Source organism: Ovis canadensis, chromosome 2 (assembly GCF_042477335.2).
Source record: "Ovis canadensis isolate MfBH-ARS-UI-01 breed Bighorn chromosome 2, ARS-UI_OviCan_v2, whole genome shotgun sequence".
NCBI lineage: Eukaryota > Metazoa > Chordata > Mammalia > Artiodactyla > Bovidae > Ovis > Ovis canadensis.
The window spans coordinates 210,646,927-210,668,337 of NC_091246.1; the positions used below are offsets into that span (position 1 = coordinate 210,646,927).

General features: G+C 36.4%; 1 protein-coding gene across 3 annotated transcripts in view; it reads left to right on the forward strand.

Annotated features, from left to right (window-relative positions):
* The window catches only part of CYP20A1 (cytochrome P450 family 20 subfamily A member 1), a 43,155-nt gene that overhangs the window by 14,478 nt on the left and 7,266 nt on the right, over nucleotides 1-21,411 (forward strand). For all 3 annotated transcript variants that reach the window (XM_069578060.1, XM_069578061.1, XM_069578062.1), the window contains 6 exons: nucleotides 5,895-6,062; nucleotides 10,073-10,151; nucleotides 12,044-12,159; nucleotides 12,958-13,012; nucleotides 15,805-15,925; nucleotides 20,268-20,379. In XM_069578060.1, coding sequence (XP_069434161.1) covers nucleotides 5,895-6,062; nucleotides 10,073-10,151; nucleotides 12,044-12,159; nucleotides 12,958-13,012; nucleotides 15,805-15,925; nucleotides 20,268-20,379 — 651 coding nt within the window. The remainder of the gene's footprint in view (nucleotides 1-5,894; nucleotides 6,063-10,072; nucleotides 10,152-12,043; nucleotides 12,160-12,957; nucleotides 13,013-15,804; nucleotides 15,926-20,267; nucleotides 20,380-21,411) is intronic.

Below are 21,411 nucleotides of genomic sequence, written 5' to 3' on the forward strand. Positions count from 1 at the left end.
TGGTAAAAGCTTAAAAAATGACTTCTTAACTCAGAAATTTCATGTCAATAGAAGCCAAATGGTAAAGATGATTACCGAAGCATTGTTTATTGAGGCAGAAATTAGAAAATACTTAAATGTCCAGTAGTAGAGGATTATTTGAATCGTAAATCCTTGCAGTGGATGAGAATGAAAATGTTACGGAAGATGGCAAAGACATTTATTTACTGACATAGGGAGATGGCTTTAAGGTGATATATTAGTTTGCTAGGGCTAGCATAACAAAGTACCACAGACTTGGTGGCTTAAACGACAGAAATGTATTGTCTCGCAGTTCTGGAGGCTGTTGGTCCAGGATTCCGGTGTCAGCAGAGTTGGTTCCTTCTGAGAGCCTTGAGGAAAAGTCTGTTTCATGCCTCGTTCCTAGTTGCTGGTAGTTTGCTGACCATTTTGTACATTTATCACCTCAGTCTCTGCCTTCTTGTTTATAATGAGGTCTCCCTGTGTGTGTGTTTGTGTGTGTGTGTGTATGTTTCAGTGTCCAAATTTCCCCTTTTTATAAGGACATGGTCATATTGTGTTAAGGCCTTAATGTGCACATCTTAAATTATCTGCAGAGAACCTATTCCCAGATCAGGTAACATTCACAGGCACTGCGGGAGTTAGAACTTCAGGATCTTTTTTTGAGGGGGGCACAGTCAACCCATAACAGATGATAAGTGAAAAAACCAATATATAGAACAGTTTGTAGAGAATTATTACATTGTTCAAAGTATACCTCTGCACACACGCATATGTACACATATACATAGATACATTATAGAAAAACATGAAAAGCTGTATAGAAAAATGTTATCTGTAATTATCACTGCTGGATTGTAGGGTGATTTAAATTAATTTCTGTATTTTCATTTATGTTATTTTTTATTAGTTATTATTTTCTACATATTAATTTTCTTTTACACTAACCTGTGTTACTATCCAAAAAAAAAACAACAGTGAACCTCTTGACTATCAGTGATAGTCTTAATATTCATTAAATTTTCATTAGAAACAGAGCTTAATAATGTTGTTTTTGTTGTTCAGTCTCTAAGTCATGTCTGACTCCTTGCGACCCTATGAACTACAGCACTCCAGACTTCCCTGTCCTTCATATCTCCTGGAGTTTGCTCAGATTCATGTCCATTGAGTCCATGATGCTATCTAACCTTCTCACCCTCTGCCTCCCTCTTTTCCTTATGCCCTCAGTCTTTCCCAGCCCCAGGGTCTTTTCCAGTGAGTCGGCTCTTCACATCAGGTGGCCAAAGTATGGGAACTTCAGCTTCAGCATCAGTCCTTACAGTGAATATTCAGGGTTGATTTCCTTTAGGATTGGCTGGTTTGATCTCCTTGCTGTCTAAGGGACTCTCAAGTGTCTTCTTCAGCACCACGTTTCTAAAGCATCAATTCTTCATGGTGAATAGAAAGGGAAAAAGTGGCAGAAGTAGTGACAGATTTTCTTTTCTTATGCTCCAAAATCACTACAGTGATTGCAGCCATGAAATTAAAAGACACCTTGGAAGGAAAGTTATGATAAACCTAGAGAGCATATTTAAAAGCAGAGACATTACTTTGCCAACAAAGGTCCATATAGTCAAAGCTATGGTTTTTCCAGTGGTTATGTATGGATGTGAGAGGTGGACCATAAAAGAAGGTTGAGTACCAAAGAATTGATGCTTTCAGACTGTGGTGCTGGAGAAGACTCTTGAGAGTCCCTTGGACTGCAAGGAGATCCAACTAGTCAATCCTAAAGGAAATCAACCATGAATATTCATTAGAAGGACTGATGCTGAAGTTGAAGCTCCAATACTTTGGCCACCTGATGCAAAGAGCTGACTGATTGGAAAAGACCCTGATGCTGGAAAAGATTGAGGGCATGAGGAGAAGAGGGCAACAGAGGATGAGATGGTAGGGTGGCTTCACCAACTCAATGGACATGAGTTTGAGCAAACTCAGGGAGATGGTAAAGGACAGGGAAGGCTGGTGTGCTTCAGTCCATGAGGTTGCAAGGAGTTGAATGTGACTTAGCAACTGAACAAGTTCAACAAGCTTGTTTTGATGAACAGATACTAATTTTAGTGTAGTCTGACTTTTTTCTTTTCTTTTTTCTTTTATGTTTACTGCATTTTAAATCTTACATAAAACGTCTTTAACCTATTGTCAGGAATATATTCATTTAATGTTTGTTCTCAGAGTTATCATATTTATCTTTCAAACTTTGATCTATAATCTGTTTAGTGTTTATTACTGTGCGAAGAACGAGGAAGGGATTAACATTTTTTTTCCTATATGATTATCCGGTTGATCCAGCGTAACTTATTGAAAAGATCATCCTTTTTCCATTGTACTGTAATATTCCCTTTATTGTAAACCAGGTAACTGTATAGGTCACTTGATGTATGTATAGTTTTGTTGGCTGGAGAAAAGTCTGCAACCTACAAATTGTGAGTTATGTTTTATTTGGGGACCTTATGTTTTATTTGGGAACAGTAGCATGGGGAACAGCCTCTCAGATGGCTCTGAGGAACTGTTGTTGAAAAATTTTATTAATTTTATTTATTTCTCATTGTGCTGGGTCTTCATTGCTGCACTGTCCTTTCCTTAGTTGTGGAGAACTGGGGCTACTCTCGAGTTGCAGAGTGCAGGCTTCTCACTGTGGTGGCTTCTCTTGTGAAGCATGGGCTCTAGGGAATGTGGGCTCAGTAGTTGCAGCTCCCAGGCTCTAGAACATAGGCTCAATAGCTGTGTATGGGCTTAGCTACTTCACAGCCCATAGAATCTTCCTAGATCAGGGATTGAACCCCTATCTCCTGCTTTGCCAGACAGAATTGTCTGTAGAGGTAAAGGAGAAGCCAGGATATACTCCTGTGTATCCTGAGAAAACTGTGTAGTGAAACATCAAAAGACTACTGCTGATCACAAAAACAGGACTTCACAAATTAGTGACTTTAGTGCTTTTCTTCATATGAGAAATTTATTTAAGAGTCTGGGCACATTAAAATTATTCCTCAGATACACATCTACTTACCTAGGACCATCTAGTCAAGGCTATGGTTTTTCCAGTGGTCATGTATAAATGTGAGAGTTAGACTATAAAGAAAGCTGAGCACCAAAGAATTGATGCTTTTGAACTGTGGTGTTGGAGAAGACTCTTGAGAGTCCCTTGGACTGCAAGGAGATCCAACCAGTCCATCCTAAAGGAAATTAGTCCTGAATATTCATTGGAAGGACTGATGCTGAAGCTGAAACTCCAGTCCTTTGGCCACCTGATGCGAAGAGCTGACTCATTTTAAAGACCTTGATGCTGGGAAAGATTGAAGGCGAGAGGAGAAAGGGATGACAGAGGATGAGATGGTTGGATGGCATCACCAACTCAATGGACATGAGTTTGGATAAACTCGGGGGGTTGGTGATGGACAGGGAGGCCTGGCATACTGTAGTCCATGGGGTCGCAAAGAGTCAGACATGATTGAGCAACTGAACTGAACCTAGGACCAGTATCCTATTTTTCTTCATTCTGAATCCCCTCAGGGTACGCTGTCTTGGGAAGAGGGGCTGCGGTGACTGATGGCTTGATGGCAACATGCTTTGTTTATTGGAATGGTAGGCAACATTCCTTGTCCACAGTGTTATGGAATTTTCCAATCCATGAATATGGAAGAATACCCTCCCACTTTTTGGTTTTTAGTTTTGGTCGTTAGTTTTTCTCAATAATTTTTTCACTTTTAAGAGATCTTATATATCTTTTATTAATTCTACTCTTAGATAATTAGTAGTTTTTTAAAAATACTATCATAAATGGTACAGTTTTTAAATTTCATTTTTATTTGTTATATATATGGTTGATTTCTGCATATTGATCCTATTTATAGTCATTAACCTTGCCAAATTCCCTTATTAACTCTAACTTTATCATGATATCTGAGCTCTCATTCCCATAGATGTCTCTTCTCCCAATCTCTTCCTTCCCTGTCTTCTTGGTGTTTATTGCTTGTCCTAATTGTTGTTTCATTCACCAGCTGTTGCAGCCAATACCTGCATCTTTAAATGTTTTCAGCAGAAGTCACCTAGGAACCTGTCTTAGCTGTAGGAATGCTCAGAGTTGGGCAAGTCAGGGACTGTCCTTAATGAGAGTTTTCAGGTTAAGACTCACGGCCACAATTTTTTTTTACCAAAATGACTGTATTGCTTTCTAGCAATTTGCATTAGGAGTATGTGCTGCTGTTCTCTTAGCTGCTGCTTCTCTGGGATATGGGAATCAGACCAGGTTGTTTAAAATGCCACAGTACTTCCTTACCTCGGAGCGGCTGCTGCTTTCTTCATCAAGCCTTCCCCTAATTGTTTTTTTTACTGTATTCCAGAGTTTTTCAGAAGTTGATTCTGACAGGTTAGCTAGCTCATTACTTAATTTTGGGGAGGGATAAAGCCTTGGGGTTCCCTAGTTGTCCATTTTCAGTAACCGTTTTGGTCAGCAGTGGTGATGGTGCTTTTACTAGAGCTGTTTTCTGCAATGCTGCCATTGAGATGGGGAGAGAAAGGAAATTAAATAATGTTAGGTTAAAAACATCAAAGACCTCACTATCTTACCAAGGTCCAGTTCCTGTTGAATAGACACTTCACATTGAGTATTGAGTTTTGGTTAATTGCCAAAGTGCTAAAATGGTTAATGTTAGTTATTTAGTGGTTTTGCACATATTTTCATTGTTTTAAAGGCAGAGTGAGATCACCAAAGTCTTACTCCACCATTCTGGAAGTCAGTCCCGCTTCTGGAACTTTTTGAAACAGAATTGTAATGGGAAATATAAAGGTACAATAAGTTTTCAAAATTTATGATAGCAGCATATGTGTGGACCCTTTACACTATGACAAAACTTTCATAGAGTTGATACGGCAAAGTAGCTTAAATTTGAGTTCCTAACATGAAAGGGTCTACATATATTTTACTTTACAAACCTAGTTACTGTGTTTTGTGATGTAAGTACGATTATCCCTATCACAGCAACCATAAAAAGTGGGAAATGTCATCCCTGTTTAACTTTTGAGACACCTACACCTTGGAAAAGTCAAGCAAGTTGCTCAGTTACATTGCTTCTAAGAGCCAGAAGTAAACCCAGGATTTTTTGACTCCAAAGCTTTTGATCTTTTTATTACACATTCTTGGGCTTCCCTGGTGGCTCAGAGGTTAAAGCGTCTGCCTGCAATTCTGGAGACCTGGGTTCAATCCCTGGGTTGGGAAGATCCCCTGGAGAAGGAAATGGCAACCCACTCCAGTATTCTTCCCTGGAGAATCCCGTGGGCTACAGTCCATGGGGCCCCAAAGAGTTGGACACGACTGAGCGACTTCACTTTCACTTTTTTTACACATTGTGGTTTGTTCCACAAGGGATTTGATAAATATTCAGTGGATGAAGGAATGACAAAGAGACTCTGAGTGGATGAAGGAATGACAAAGAGACCCTGAGAGATTTCCGTCACTGAAGCTTATCTAAGACTTTCACACATTTGTATACTTACTGTTTACTGGATCACAGCTACTCTGTGGTGAATCTTTACTATTTTTAATTTGATACTAAGACTCTAATATTAAAAGTTCCTTTAGGTTCAAGGTTTTCCCAGCCTTTAAATGACTTGTATTTTCCGTTCTTATTGTTGTGGTTGTTTTGTTTTACATATCAGCCCTTTGACAGAATCTCAGCCTAAACTGCTAGGGATGTAATTATTGGTAGAGCCAGTGTTAGTCTGACAGATGAAGTAAACACCTGAATGCTTGCCTTGGTTACAGAATTGAACTCTGTGAAATGAATCTATTTGATGGAGTTCTCTAAGATTTAGTAGGAGGGAATAGAAAATCATTGTGGTTTTCTGTTCTGTTTCAGCTTTCGGAAGAATTATTGGATAAATGGCTATCGTACCCAGAGTCCCAGCATGTCCCCCTCTGCCAGCATATGCTTGGCTTTGCTATGAAGTCTGTTACACAGATGGTAATGGGCAGTACATTTGAAGATGAACAGGAAGTCATTCGCTTCCAGAAGAATCATGGCACAGTAAGTCTAGGGCCAGATTTAAGTTTACTCTTTCATCAAATTGGATACTTGAGGAATGTAGACCTCGCCTCTTAAGAAGTTTTAAGATTCTGTAGAACAGAGTGTCCTTGTTTGTGGCTAAAAACAATGTAAGAGAGATAATTGTTGCCTTTTTTAAAAATTTAAGAATTACCTTTTTAAGCAGTTACCTTTTGAAACTTAAAAAATGACTAAAACAATTGTCTTGAATACTTAGCAAGTATGTCAGGAGTTCCCTGGTGGCCCAGTGGTTAGGATTCTGGGCTTCCACTGCTGTGGCCTGGATTCAGTCCCCGATTGAGGAACTGAGATCCTGCAAGTTGTACTGCATGGTGGAAACAAAAACAAAAACCAAGTATGTTATAATGATAATTTCTAGGATAAAGAGAAAAACTGCACTTAGTAGCACTAGACTGTGTCCTCTACTGAAAGAAATTAAACTTGATGGAGCATTAAAATACTAGTGAAATGAATATGATTTGAAAAAAGGATAATTCAGTTGAAGATTGAATTACTATTTGCTTTTTTCTGGACTCTCATATGGACTTTATTATTCTCTATTTTTTACCAGTCTCAACATTATATTAATTTGTTTTGAACTGTACTTAAGTCATTTATTTCACTGAAGTTTGGGATCTCTGATCAGTTATTCCTTATTTTCTTCAAATCTATAAAAACAGGTTAAATAATCAATGCAATGCATGTAAAACAAAATCACTAGGAACTGTGGCTTAGTACTCTGTCACTGTTTAATATTATCCTTTTTCCCATTAAGATGGTTTTATTACTTGTGTTTGATGATTGAAAAAATGTCCATTTCTTAGAAAATGTTCACATGTTCAGGAGTATAAAAATAAAACTGGAAAAAATCATCCTAAATTCCACTTCCTTTAATAAACTGCTCAGGGTATCCAGGTAAAATAAATTGGCTAAAGGATTCCTAAAATGTTTTCCTACTTAAATGAAGAATCAATTTTTGACTCAGTTGTGGATGTCTGATTTTTTTTCACGTTGATGAGAGAGCATTTTTAAAAAAGTAACTCCACTGTTATTTCTAGGATTTTATTCCAAGCTGCTGATACCTGTTCCTATTCTGGGTATTTTTTTTAAATGTTTTATATATTTATTATACATACAGCATGTGGAATCTTAGTTTCCCAACCAGGGATTGAACTCATGCCCTCCATTGGGAGCTCAGAGTCTTAGCCACTGGACCACCAGGGAAGTCTCTATTCTTGGTACTTTTAAGCTGACATTTTTCTTTACTTTTCTTTCCTTAGAATTTCAAAGTAGAAGTCATAATTTCAAATATACAGAAATGTGGCAACTAGTACTAGGAACTCTCATGATATCCTTCAGCTGTTGTTTACATTTTGCCCCATTTACTTTTTCCATTCAGTATCCGTTTGTCTATCCATCCATCCTTCCATCCATTCCTCTCCTCCTTACCCAAAACATTTGAGAGTAGACACTTTACTTCTTTCCCCCTAAATGCTTCAGTTTGTACATCACAAAAACAAGAATATTCTCTCATATAGCAACAAAATAGTTGCCACACTTGGGAAATTTAGCTTTCACACTGTATTTTTATCCAGAGCCCATATTCAGATTTCTTTACTTCTAGTGGTCAAACCTCTTTAACATGAAATGGTTTTTCAGCTTTTCTTTGTTTTTTGATGTTGACTTTTTTTTTAAGTACAGACCAATTATTTTGTAAAATGTCCCTCATTTGGATTTAATTTGACTAGATTCAAATTACATACTTTTGTGTGTGACTAGATACAAAGTCTCTATTTTTGGCAGGAATCTGGTTTTTTTTTTTATTTTAATGTTACTGGAAGTTGTCAAAGGAAAGTTTTCATACCATAATCATGACCTAAAATCCTGCCTTAAGTGATTTTTAATGTCCTTAATGTCTGAAACTCTAAGAGGGTGCTGTTGTCCAGCCGAGCCACCAGAAGTACTAACCGGGTTGTGAATGCTGGGGCAGCGTTCCTGCACCCTGTCTGCTGCTTGGCGGTCATACTTGGGAGATGTCATCGGCTCTAAGATGCGTTTCTATTTCACAGGTGTTAACGTGAAAAATGTACATCTCACACCCAGTTGCATACTGTGTTTCTGAAGTGCCCTCCAAAAACACGGTCCTAGTTATTATCCCACCAACATTAGTGTGCTCTTTCCTTGTTTTTGACAGTTATTCGTCTTTTAAATATTTGCCTATCTAGTAAGTAAAAAATGATCTTTCATAATTAAAATTTGTGATTCTCTTCTTGTTTGTGAAGTTAAACATTGTTTAATATTTTTGCTGAGCAGCTTGTGTTTCTTTTTTGTGGGATGCCTTCTCATGTCCTCTACCTGTATTTCAGTCAATGTCTTTCTTTTTCTTACCAAGAGCTTTTAATTTTTTATCTCAATTTTCATTTGCTTTTACTTTTATTTATAGTGCATTTTAAAAGACTTTTTTTTAAAAAAGCAATTTTAGGTTTACCTGTTTTTGACTGTCAGAGTTGTGTATAGTGAATCTCCAGCCGTTACTCAGTTTGAGTTCAGGTTCCCCTGCCCCAGCGCTGGTTCTGAGGTAATTTCCACCTGTAAGTCTGCTACAGTAAGACGTGCCTCCCATTTTCACCTCTCTCTCCAGTCTTGGGGGCCTCAGTTTGCCTAGGGCCCTATTCTATCTCAGAGACCCAAGAAGAGCTGTTGCTTTTTCAGTCTGTTCAGCTTTTTTTTGTTGGGGTGGAATAGTTAAATTAACTCAACTTTTTCATCATAAATTTTTACCCTGTGCTCTTTGTTGTACTTAGGCACTTCTTTCTCACTTAAAGGGTATTCCTAATATAAACATTTGCTGCACGTTTTTACAGTACATTTAGTAGGTTAATTTTTTACATTTAAATAGTCTGAAAGGCATATCTTCGTAAGGTAAGACTTGAGGACTCATAACTATGAATATTTTTAAAATACCTATTTATTTTCTTTTTTCCACAAGTTCTTTCAGAATTTCTCAATTATCAAGAAAATTTTTCGTGACTAAGTATCCAGTATTGAAATCCTATTGTTTACTCTTTCCAAACTTTAGACTAATTTTTAACCTTTTTCTAGATCTTAGCCAGTGCTTACCAGTTATCATCTTAACTTTATCTTTGAGGTGCAGAACAAAAGGGAAGAGTGAAGTCGAGTGAAGTCGAGTTAAGTCGCTCAGTTGTGTCCTGCTGTTTCCAACCCCATGGAGCCTGCCAGGCTCCTCCATCCATGGGATTTTCCAGGCAAGAATACTGGAGTGGGTGGCCATTTCCTTCTCCCAGGATCTTGCCGACCCAGGGATCCAACCCAGGTCTCCCACATTGCAGGCAGACTCTTTACCAACTGAGCCACTAGGAAATCCCTTCCATTTATCATGGTGAAGTAAAAATTTGGAATTCATCTCAGATGGTAAAGAATCTGCCTGCAAAGCAGGAGACCTGGGTTCAATGACTGGGTCGGAAAGATCCGCTGGAGAAGGGAATGACAACCCACTCTAATATTCTTTCCTGGAGAATCCAGTGGACAGAGGAGCCTGGCAGGCTACAGTCCATCAGGTCGCGAAGAGTCGGACGTGACTGAGCAAATTCCATTTTACCATTTTACAATGAATTTTACTTACCCACCAGTGCCATTGTAATAAAAAATTGAAAATTGACTCTACTGATAGTTCCTCTTCCTTTTCATTCATATTCCTTTGAAAATAAGGAAACTGACTTTTTAGTTATAATTAGTTTGAAAGTACTTTGAATGAAATTAGTAAGATATATATATATATATATATATATTTTTTAGTAAGATATATTTTGTGCCTTATCTTCAAAGACAATGGAATAAATGATTTCCATGTGAAAGGGAGAATTTAACAGTTCTGTTGGTGAGACAGAGGTTCTTCAGTTATTAGCTTAGATTGCATGGTATTATTTGGAAAGTTTATGTACTAAATAATAGGTATACTTTGCTATTTTCAGGTTTGGTCTGAGATTGGAAAAGGCTTTCTGGATGGATCACTTGATAAAAGTACAACTCGGAAAAAACAATATGAAGATGGTAAGTTTTTTCACTCTTAATTTTTAGTAAGGACAAAAGGAAATGTGCCCAGTTTTAATAGGGTTATATCTGATTCATGAAGTTATAGGTCATGTGTTTTTTCTTCCTTTTATGTTTTTTCCTACATTTCCTATTATGAAAGTTTTTCTTAAATAAAAGAGAGGGAAAGGCTGTCAATTAGTCAATAAACTCTAGCACTTGCTCAGAATGAGAGTACTGTAGTGCTGGTACAGCCTACAGGATTAATGGAAAGTGCAAAGGTACAGTCCTGGGAAAGCAATTTAAAAATGCATGTTACGTAAGAGTTATAATGAGTGAAATTATCTAAAATAAGAAAATACCCATGAATATCTTTGTAGTGATACTTCTACAAGTAGAAAAACAGAAGAAAATCTAAATATCCAATAATATAGGAATTGCTAAGGAAATAATATCAACATGACAAATGTTATAAAAGAAATGTAACAAAATAAAAAAAAATTCTTACTATTATAATGTTGAGTAAAAAAATATTTAATATTTTATAAATACATCCACATGACCAGGGGGAGAAAGAATATTCCATGTAGAGGAAAAGTAGTTAGAAAGTCTTTGAGGTAAGATTCTTGCTGATATATTTGAGGTACAACAGGGAACTCCATGGCTGGAGTGAAATGAGTTAGGAGAACAGAAGACCAGAAAGACTGATGGGAGTGGAACAGATTTTGTCTGGCTTTGGTGTGACTGGGCTGCTGTCATCTCCGGGCTCAGAACAGAAGCAGGGAGACTAATTAGGAGGCTACTGCAGGGAACTGGGCAAGAAAAATAATGAGGCTTGGGCTAGGTGGAAGGTAGCAGAAAATAGAATATTTTTAAAAAAAAAAGAATAAGGGAGAATAATTCTATATTTTGAAAATTAGAACTGCCAACATTGATGGCCAGGTTAGATGTGAGGTATGAGAGAAGGAAATACCAAGGTTTTAGACCTGAGTAATTGGAAAATGAAATTGCTAGGAAATCAGATGGGACAGATACTATGGAAAGATCCAGTTTTGAAGGGGAAGATCACGGCTTCAGTTTTGGATATGTTATGTTTAGTATACTTCAGACATCTCAGTGGAGATGCTGAGTTGATTGTTTGATACAAGTCTGAAATTCAGGGGAAAGAGGTCCTAACTGGAAATATAAATTTGGGAGTGTTCCATCCATAGATTGTATTTAAAGCATGAGAATGGTTATCACCAAGGTAATGAGTATAAATAAAGATCTAAGAAAAGGAGTCCTTAACCTTGGGCATTCCATCATTAAGAAATTGGAGAGATGAGAAGGAACTGACAAAGGATCCTTAGAATGAGCAGGCAGTAAAGTGGGAGCAAAGTGTGAAGCCCAGGAGAGTGGATTCTGGGAGCCAAATGAGAGTGTTTCCATCAGGTGCTGTGATAGGTCAAGTAAGATGGGGCCTGAGAAATGATCTCTGGATAATTTTCTTGGAAGTTGGATTAATCTTCTAGGTTATAGAAATTTACTTTTCTGACTATTTCACACTTGTTGGAGTTTCTAAATGAGTGATGCTTGATTTGGGAGAAGAATGGAATTACGAGGACAGAATTTAGGAGGAAGGTGAATAATACCAGCAGAGGGGTATATGTGTAAAAGTCCTCTAAGGGGTAGACTCGTTCTACTTTTTGACCTGGGCGTTTGATTTAGTTGTTAAATTGTGCATATATGTTTTATGCATTTTGGTACATGTGTTCAAGTTAGAAAAATGAGAAATATTAGACTTTAAATTAGCTTTAAAAATTGTTATTATTCTCTTAACTGAAAGTTTTACTCTGTACATAGGAACATTGTAAAAATACAAAAAATTGTTCAATCCTCACAAATGAAAATCTTTTTTGTTTTTCTTCTCTAAGCCCTTATGCAACTGGAATCTATTTTAAAGAAAATCATTAAAGAACGAAAAGGAAGGAACTTCAGTCAGCATATTTTCATTGACTCCTTAGTACAGGGAAGCCTTAATGACCAACAGGTGATGTAATTCTTAAATGTTTATTAAACCAAGGATAATCAGACATGTATAGAGTGTGCTTTTTATTCATTTTAACCCAGATGCCTTCCTAGAATTCAATGGCTCTTTCCTTTTTTGTTGTACATCATCCATAAATAGTATTTAGATTTGCTGTCCTGTTATTAGCTCTTGGAAGCAGCTATATAGTATCTAATATTTGAGTAAGCAGATACTGAACCAAAGTTCTGTGGTTGTTACAGAGGAGGGCTTGGGTGAGCCTTTTTCGACTAAACAGCTCTGCCCGTGTGACCAGATGTGGCAGCGTGGCTTGTTCCCAGTGTGGATCTGTTGCCCAGCACACCACTGGGCTACTGTGTGTTTGTGGAGTGGAGCCATTGCTGCCACACCTGTTCACTGTAGGAGTCTTCTGCCTCCTCTGTGGATGTAAGTCTGCATAGACAAAAAGTGGTTTTCTGGGTGTGTGTGGGTACAGAAATTAAATCACGCTCCAGAACAGTGGCAGGCTCCTCACTCTTGCTGAGTCTTCATTGCTGCACTCAGCCAAGCTAGAAAGATAAGACTGAGCCATGAGCCAGTGATATTACTGGATAAATGTTCACTGTCAAAAATGCAGTGCAGTGTTTAGGTTGGCTTTTACATTATATAGATTTTATTCAAGTGAAAATGTCATAAAGGAATAATATACTTTGTTCCTTAACTCCCAGTGCTATACTGTAAATGATTTTACTAGGTCTAATACAGGGTCTAATACAGGCCACCTTACATGTCACACTATCTAAACTTAGTTTTGTTTCCTAGATCCTAGAAGACACTATGATATTTTCTCTGGCCAGTTGCATAATAACTGCAAAATGTAAGTATAAACTGATTTCTTTTTGAGATAGATTATAAAATACAGAAAGATAAAGCTATTCTAAGATGAAGGAAATACTGTTTGTGAGATCTGTTTATAATTCCCTTAGCTCTTATTTTTTATTCCTTTTTGAAAGGCTAGATTCACACAGTGCTCCTCCTCTGCCCCCCCACCCCCGCTTTTCTTAACCCCAGGTGCTCTGTGCCACCTCTGAACATTGCCATAAATTTCCTGACACAGTTTATGGATTGTGAATCCTAGTTAGTGCCTTTAAAATGAACTGCTGTTGACACCTTTCCAACCAGAGCTGCAAGCTCTTCAGTTTCCTGCTGCGGCTTTTCACTTTGACTTCAATCCTGTCTACTATTAATAAGATCTACCAGCAGCGAATATAGGCCACAGAAATCATGATTTAAAAGAACTTCTTGGTGAAATTAAAGGTGATTATTATTTAAAATTCTAAAATGGGTGGTACATTTCTAAGCTTTCTTACTGGTTTTGAGTTTATCAGACTACCATTTATTTATACAGTTTTTAAGAATATGTATATCCATAAAATTGTGTTAACAAAAAATGCTAAAGGAAGTATTAAAGCGCAAGTTGAAAATCTAAAGAATTTATGTTTACCTGAAGGATTTTGTTCACAACTTTTTCTGTTTAAGAAAATTAAAAAAGCATGAGCACAAATGTGAAGTTGCTGTAAGTTTTTCTTCTTTGTATACTTTTTTGGTATCTAGAGATGTCCCAGATTTTATAGATTAAGTGGAATATAGGTAAGCATGTGTCGAAAATAATGTCTTGAACCTTAAAAAAAAATACTTGTTTAAAAAATGTATTACTGTTAAAATATATCTGTGCTGAAGACCTTCAAAAAAATCTGAATCAGGGACTTCCCTGGTGGTCCAGTGGCTGGACTTCATGCTCCCACTATAAGGGGCCTGGGTTTGATCCCTGGTCAAGGAACTAGGTCCCACATGCTGCAGCTAAGACTCAGCGAAGCCAAATAATTAAGTAATAATAAATAAATGTTTAAAAAATCTGAATCAGTTGTACTTTGGATATTATAAAAATCGATCATTTCCAAGGTTGACTTAATATTTTAATCTTTTTTGTAGTTTTGGGGGAAAACTTGCCTTTGAGAGGCAAGATCAGCAGGAAACCTTGATTAAAGTCCCTCCTCTGCGATTTAGTAGCCTGAAGCAAGATACTGACCTCTACATTTTTTTTCCTCTTCTAAAATAAGGATGACCTCCAAGGTTTCCAACTGTAAATTGGTGTCTTGATTCAACATTGTAATTAAAGAACATTAAGTGGCTTAAAATCACATTTTAAAGCTATACTCTCTGTCCTTTAATAGAGTTGTACAAAAAAAACAGTGTTTGAGGTTATTACACAGTTATATTAATTTTAAATGATAATGTAGTCAGGCTGTAGAGTGCCTACTGTATCCAAATCCTTGTGCTATATCTTTCAATGTTATACATTACTACATATTATTGTAAGATTGCATACATGTACATACATACTGTCTGCATAAGTGTTCACATCACTTGTGAAATAGAAGTTCTGCAGTTCACTCACAAGCCATAATAAAGAAACATATATAGGAAAAAAGTTAAAGTGAGTTACTCATATGCCTTTTATGAACTCTGGATGTGAATAAATTATCAAAATAATTGAGTACCAGGTAGCCATTAATTTACTGATAATAATATTAAGTGCAGAAAGTGAATTATGTATTTACATTGGATTTGGATAATATGTGACTTTGGCAAATATTAAAAATAATTAACTTTAAGGCCAATTTAAGCTAGCCCTTTAGCTCAGGAAAGAGATAATAAGTAGAAACAGAAGTTATTAAACACAGTTGAAAAAGTAGTTGACATAGAAAAAGTAGAGCTGTAGATAGAGGCATGTCAGGCTTAATCTAAGGAAAGAGATGCTGTGTGTCTGGATGATTCCATTTGAACAGTTATAATCCCAGTGGATCCCTAAGGAAAATATAATTATTTTATATTTATTTTGTAATTAATTTTCTTACCTTTTGATTTCCTCAGTGATTATAATCCGTAAGCCATTTTCAGAAAAAGTAAGGCATAAGCCAGTGAACTCCAGTGTGGGCGTTCATCAGAATAACTGATATTTGTTAGGAATATAGAGACCCTGGACACACCCTAAACCTACTAAGTCAGGATCTGTGGGTGGGGGGATTGTGTCATCACACAGTCTCTGACTCCCAGGAGATTTTTGAGAACCACTGTCCTAAGCAAGTAATCAGTTTCAGTTCTTGAGCCAGTGTATTACAAGTAAAAACTTAGAAGCACTGATTTATAGGTAAATCTCCTGCTATTTTTACTTGTGTGAATCATTTCATTAGGGCTCCTGAGGAAACTGACAAGTCAATTATTTTATTTTACATGGTCGAGTGAACCAGTCCATCACAGTTGCCAGCATTTAACACTTACCCAGATGTGAAATTTATTTATTATCCTTACTGTTTTGCTTAAGGTAAAATGCATCAAGTGCCTTTGACTACTTGCCAATTTTATGAAAGAAATTTTCTAGATTTCACTGTCTCTCTTTGAGAATATTCTGTAAATGTTTATGTTCTGTTGAATGAAGCACAAATCTCATGAACAATCTTGTTTTATCTTCTGGTAGCATTTATGTATCTTCTGTATCAGGTAGGGGGAAAAAAAGAAAATACCAAAAAATAGTAAGTTTGTTTTTTATTCAGCACCCAAACTATGAATTCGCTGCTTTCATTGTTATTAATATAAACTTTCACTTAGTGTGCACCTGGGCAATCTGTTTTTTAACCACCTATGAGGAAATTCAGAAAAAACTATATGAAGAGATTGACCAAGTTTTGGGGAAGGGACCTATCACTTCAGAGAAAATTGAGAAGCTCAGGTAAGAACCTGAGGAAAGGGAGGGGCGGGGAGATCTTTAAAATTTGAATTGGTTTATCTTATTTAAAACTAATGCTAATATGGAGGAAAGCTGTCTATTTTTACAGGACTTAAAGTATTTACATATAGATTTTAATAGATGACTTAATTTGCTTTTTAAAATCATAAGGCAGTCTTAGGAAACTTTTACATGGGCCCATATAAAATAGCATCAGTGATGTCTAATAAGTGGAACATTCATACATTGATGGTAGGAATGCAAAATGGTACAGTTCTGTTGTAAAACAATGTGGCAGGATCTTACGAAATTGTACAGTATGACCCAGCAGTTCTCCTAGGCATTTACCGGAGAGAAATGAAAACATGTCCACATAGTGACCTGTATGCAAACATTTATTGCAATATTATTCATAATAGCAAAAAACAGGAAGTAGTCCAAATATTCATCAACTGTTGAATAGATAAATTGTGTTATATCCATACAATGGAATAGTACCAAGTAATAAAAGGTAACATAAAATCAATACACAAAACAACATGGATAAATCTTATTATGCTAAGTGAAAAAAATCAAGCACAAAAATAGTCTACAGTGTGTTTCATTTAGGTGACTTTCTGGAAAAAGCAAAGCTATTGTGATAGAAAGTAGGGCAGTGATGGCTGGGGCCCGAAATGGGGAGGGGATCAACTGCAAAGAGGCATGAGGAAAGTTTTCTAGTGAGAGGGAACTGTTATATATCTTTCTTGTGGTTGTAGTCACACAGTCATATATGATGACTAAAATTCATCAAACTGTACAGGTAAAATAGATAACATTTTTATGTGTAAGTAATACCTTAATGTAAAAGATTTTTAAAAACAGCAACTGTGACTTCTTAGGGGGTTGGAAGTCTGAGACTGGGTAGCAAGCAACCTTACTTTGGAGCATCTTTCAACTATAGAAAAGAAGATACGGATACAGCCATTAGAAAGAACTCGAAACCATGGATTTCACAAGGAGACATTTGTTAGGGATTCTTTAAAATGTTGAAAGCTTTATTGATTACAATTTAAACAAGTCATACATACTTGTTTTTTGAAGTTTTTATTATGCAGAAGTGTATGACATAGAAGGGGAATGTCCTTTGTAAATGAGGACAAGAGAGATAACAATTGTTAACTGTCTATATTATTTTTCCAGACTTTTTCTATACATATATATGTATGTATTTAAAATGAAAAATTTAAAAACATTTTTAAGTACAAAGCATGTAACTCTTCTGTAAATTCCATGTTTTCTCTTAATGTGTTGTAGACAGTGTTCTATACATAGTAACTCTACCACGTCTAGTCAGTGAGTAAGTTTTGTTGACTTTATTTTCCAAACAGCATTTAGTTAGAAGTTTAGTTTTAGTTCTTTCCATTGTCCCCCACCCCCACCCATGAGGAGCACCACCAACTTATCTGGGGCATTTCAACAGCCTTGTGTCTTTCTTCCTCCTATGAAAGTGAAAGTGAAACTCTCTCAGTCTTGTCTGACTCTTTGTGACCCCCATGGACTGTACAGTCATTGGAATTCTCTAGGCCAGAATACTGCAGTGGGTAGCCTTTTGCTTCTCTAGGGGATCTTCCCAACCTAGGGATCAAACACAGGTCTCCTGCATTGCAGGTGGTTCTTTGCCAGCTGAGCCACGAGGGAAGCCCAAGAATACTGGAGTGGGTAGCCCATCCCTTCTCCAGTGGATCTTCCCAATTCAGGAATTGAACTGGGGTCTCCTGCATTGCAGGCAAATTCTTTACCAACTGAGCTACTCCAGATTGCTCTTGGAGCCAGTGACTGTACACTGATCTGTTCAGATGCTTTAAAAATATACATAACCTGAGACTAATCCCAAACCAACAATCTCTGGGCATCAGAAAGTTTCAGAAGCTTCTCAGATGAGCTAATGTGTAGTCAAAGTTGAGAATCACTGTGCTAGTCATCTTTCTATATCTGGGGAGTTGTATCTGATCATGCTGCTGCTAAGTCGCTTTGGTCGTGTCTGACTCTGTCTGACCCCCTAGACGGCAGCCCACCAGGCTCCCCTGTCCCTGGGATTCTCCAGGCAAGAACATTGGAGTGGGTTGCCATTTCCTTCTCCAATGCATGAAAGTGAAAACTGAGTGAAGTCGCTCAGTTGTGTCCAACTCTTCGCGACCCCATGGACTGCAGCCCATCAGGCTCCTCCGCCCATGGGATTTTCCAGGCAAGAGTACTGGAGTGGGGTGCCATTGCCTTCTCCGGTATCTGATCATACTCCCTTGTTTAAAATCCTTCAGTGACTTCTGGTTGCCCTTAAGATAAAATTTATACCCACTAACTTGGCTTATGAGGCATTTCAGCTTTACTGAAATTCTTTTGTTTCTTCAAATGTGAAGCACTATTTTAGTCTTCTGACTTTTGGCTACTTTCTCTCTTCCTCTGTCCTCTAGCTGAGTCCAGTTTTTTCTTCAGGTCTCAGGCTAAGTGTTTGAATATCTGTAAAGTCCTTTCTCCAGTTGGGTACTCCTGCCATGTGTTCCCCGACACCCTGAACTTCCTTTATCATAACAGTTACTGTGCCTTTTTAATTGTTCATCCTTGATGTTCCTTCCTCTGTCCTTTCCCCTGCCAGCTAGACTCTGAAATTCTTTGAGGGTTTTGTCTTGTTGACTGTTGTAGCTTAGTATCTGATGCAGTGCTTCTAATGTAGTAGGTACCTAAAAATATTTGTTCAAAGAGGAAAGAATGTTTCCTTTTTTTGTTTTTGATGTTTTTAGAAATTATATAAATCAATGTTCCTATGCTTACATCTTTGCAGATATTCCCAAATCTTTCTGTTAATAAGTTCCGAGAAATGAGATAATTATTTAAGAATGTATGCAGTAGTGTAGTGTTTACAGTTAGGGGCTATGGGGTAACAGACTTGGGTTTGAATCCTGTCAATACCACCTACCTGCTATGTGATTTTTTTTTAATTAATTAATTTTAATTGGGAGGCTAATTACTTTACAATATTGTGGTTTTTGCCATACGTTGACATGAATCAGCCATGGGTGTACATCCCAAACTCCTTTCCCACCTCCCTCCCCATCCCATCCCTCTGGGTTGTCCTAGTACACCAGCTTTGAGTGCCCTGTTTCATCCTGCTGTGTGATCTTAAACAATTGCCTCATTTTTAACATCTGTAAAATTAAAAACAGTAATACCCATGAGTTTCTTATAAGGATTAAATGAAATACTGCATAGAAACTATTTAACAGAACTGGTGCATAGCAAGATTTCAATATATTTTAGCTTTTATTCCTCTCCTTGTAATGCAAACTTTATATTTTCATATATATTGTCAAGTTATCCTTCATCAGAGATTCTCTGGTGGCTCAGATGTAAAGAATCCGCCTGCAATGTGGGAGACCTGGGTTCAGTCCCTGGGTTGGGAAGATCTCCTGGAGGAGGGCATGGCAGCCCACTCCAGTATTCCTGCCTGGAGAATCCCCATGGACAGAGAAGCCTGGAGGGCTAGTCCATGGGGTTGCAAAGAGTCAGACATGACTGAGCGACTAAGCCCAGCACAGCATCCTTCAGTAAGGTTGTACCAATTTATGCTTTCCCCAAGTGAATATGAATGTCCATTTTCCTATTTTTTATTAGCATTTTCTAACAGTACTCTTGTTCATATTTGTTAATCTGGCAAGTAAAAAAATTTGCTTTGATTGGCAGTCTTTCCATTGTTAATGAGGTTGAGTAGTTGAGTATCATTTATGTTTCCATGACATTTGCAATTTTTTTTCATTTTTTGTGGATTGCTTTTATATTTTCTGTCCATATTCCTGTTGGGATGTTTGATCATTTTAATTTGGGATTTTAAAGAGCTTTGATGCATTAAGGATATATTTACAGTAAATAATTTTTCTACTTGGCTTTTAATTTTACTTAATGATGAGTTCAAATATGTAGAAATTTTTCCATGGTCATGGTGTTTTTCTTTATGATATCCATCATTGTTTCAGTATTTTTTCTAATTTTGAAGTAGAAAAGTCTTATTAAAATTTTTATTAAATCCTTTATTAAAAATAAAGGATGCTTCTGCACACAAATTTTTAAAATATTGCTTTGAGTTTTCTTCTGGTACTTTTAAAGTTGTTTTTATTAGTTTAAATTCATACTCACCTAAACCTAAACTTTATATCCTTCTAGTATACACTGTGTTTTAAGCAAATAAGAATTATGATGACTATTCTGTTAGGAAGGTTATTAAAATTGTTGAATGACACTTTAAAATGTATATACATTTCAAATTGGTTCTCCCAAAATAAGGATCCTCAAAAAAATTTTTTTTAAACAGGTATTGTCGGCAAGTGCTTTGTGAAACTGTTCGGACTGCCAAACTGACCCCAGTTTCTGCCCGGCTTCAAGATATTGAAGGAAAGATTGACAAATTTATTATTCCTAGGGAGGTAGGAAACATTTGGTATTCTTAACCCATTCAGTTATTCTTTTCAACTCTTTTAGTGTGTATTTTTAAGCTTTGTTGTTTAAAGTATCCAATAAATGCTACCTATTGTTAAAAGCCAGTTATTTTAAATTACAAAATGATATATGCTTGTTTTAAGGTTCAAGCAACATAAAAGAAAGACTCCTTTCTCCCTAGGTCCTACTGTGAATCGTTTAGTATATATTTTGTAGGTTTTTTCCTGTGTATATGTATTATTCTATGTATATATACATATATATGTATGTATTTTTAAAACCTAATTTATATGTGAAAATATACTCTATATGTTGTTTTTAATTTTCTTCTTTTATTGAGGCAATTAATACAACTGGCACTTACTATGGATCCAATTCATTATTTTTAATGGATGTATAATACTGCATTGTATGAATGGACCATAATTTAAGTAGTCCTCATTGATGAAAATTTAGATTGACATTAATTTTTTTCATTACTACAAGTTGCCTCTAAAAGGCAATTTATATTTTGAGCAACAGTGTATGAGACTGCTTTTCCTCTCCATATTCTTTACTACCTCTGGATTTATGAATCTTTTATATATTATGTGAATCATATATAAAAAATTATCTCATAATTTTAATTTGCTTCCCCTATAATTTGAGAAATTGAACAGCTTTTCATCCGTATACTCACAGTTTGTATTTCTTTTGTGAATTATTTTCTTTCTAGTGAGGTTATATGTCTTTCTGTAGATTATACATATTAATTCTGTTAGTTATATGGTAAATCTTTTTTTTCTGTCTGTTGTTTATCTTTTACTAGTTTTATGGTGTGTTTTGTTTTTACTGGATGCCAGTTTTAAATTTTCACATAGTGAAGTCTGTTATTCTTTTATGACTTCAGTATTTTGTGACATGCTTAAGGGATACCTTCTCACTATGAGATCACCAAACTAATGGCCTGTGTTTTCTACTGTTGTGTAATATTTTTATAAGTTGGCTTTCTGGGAGTCATTTTGTCTCTGTTAGACTTT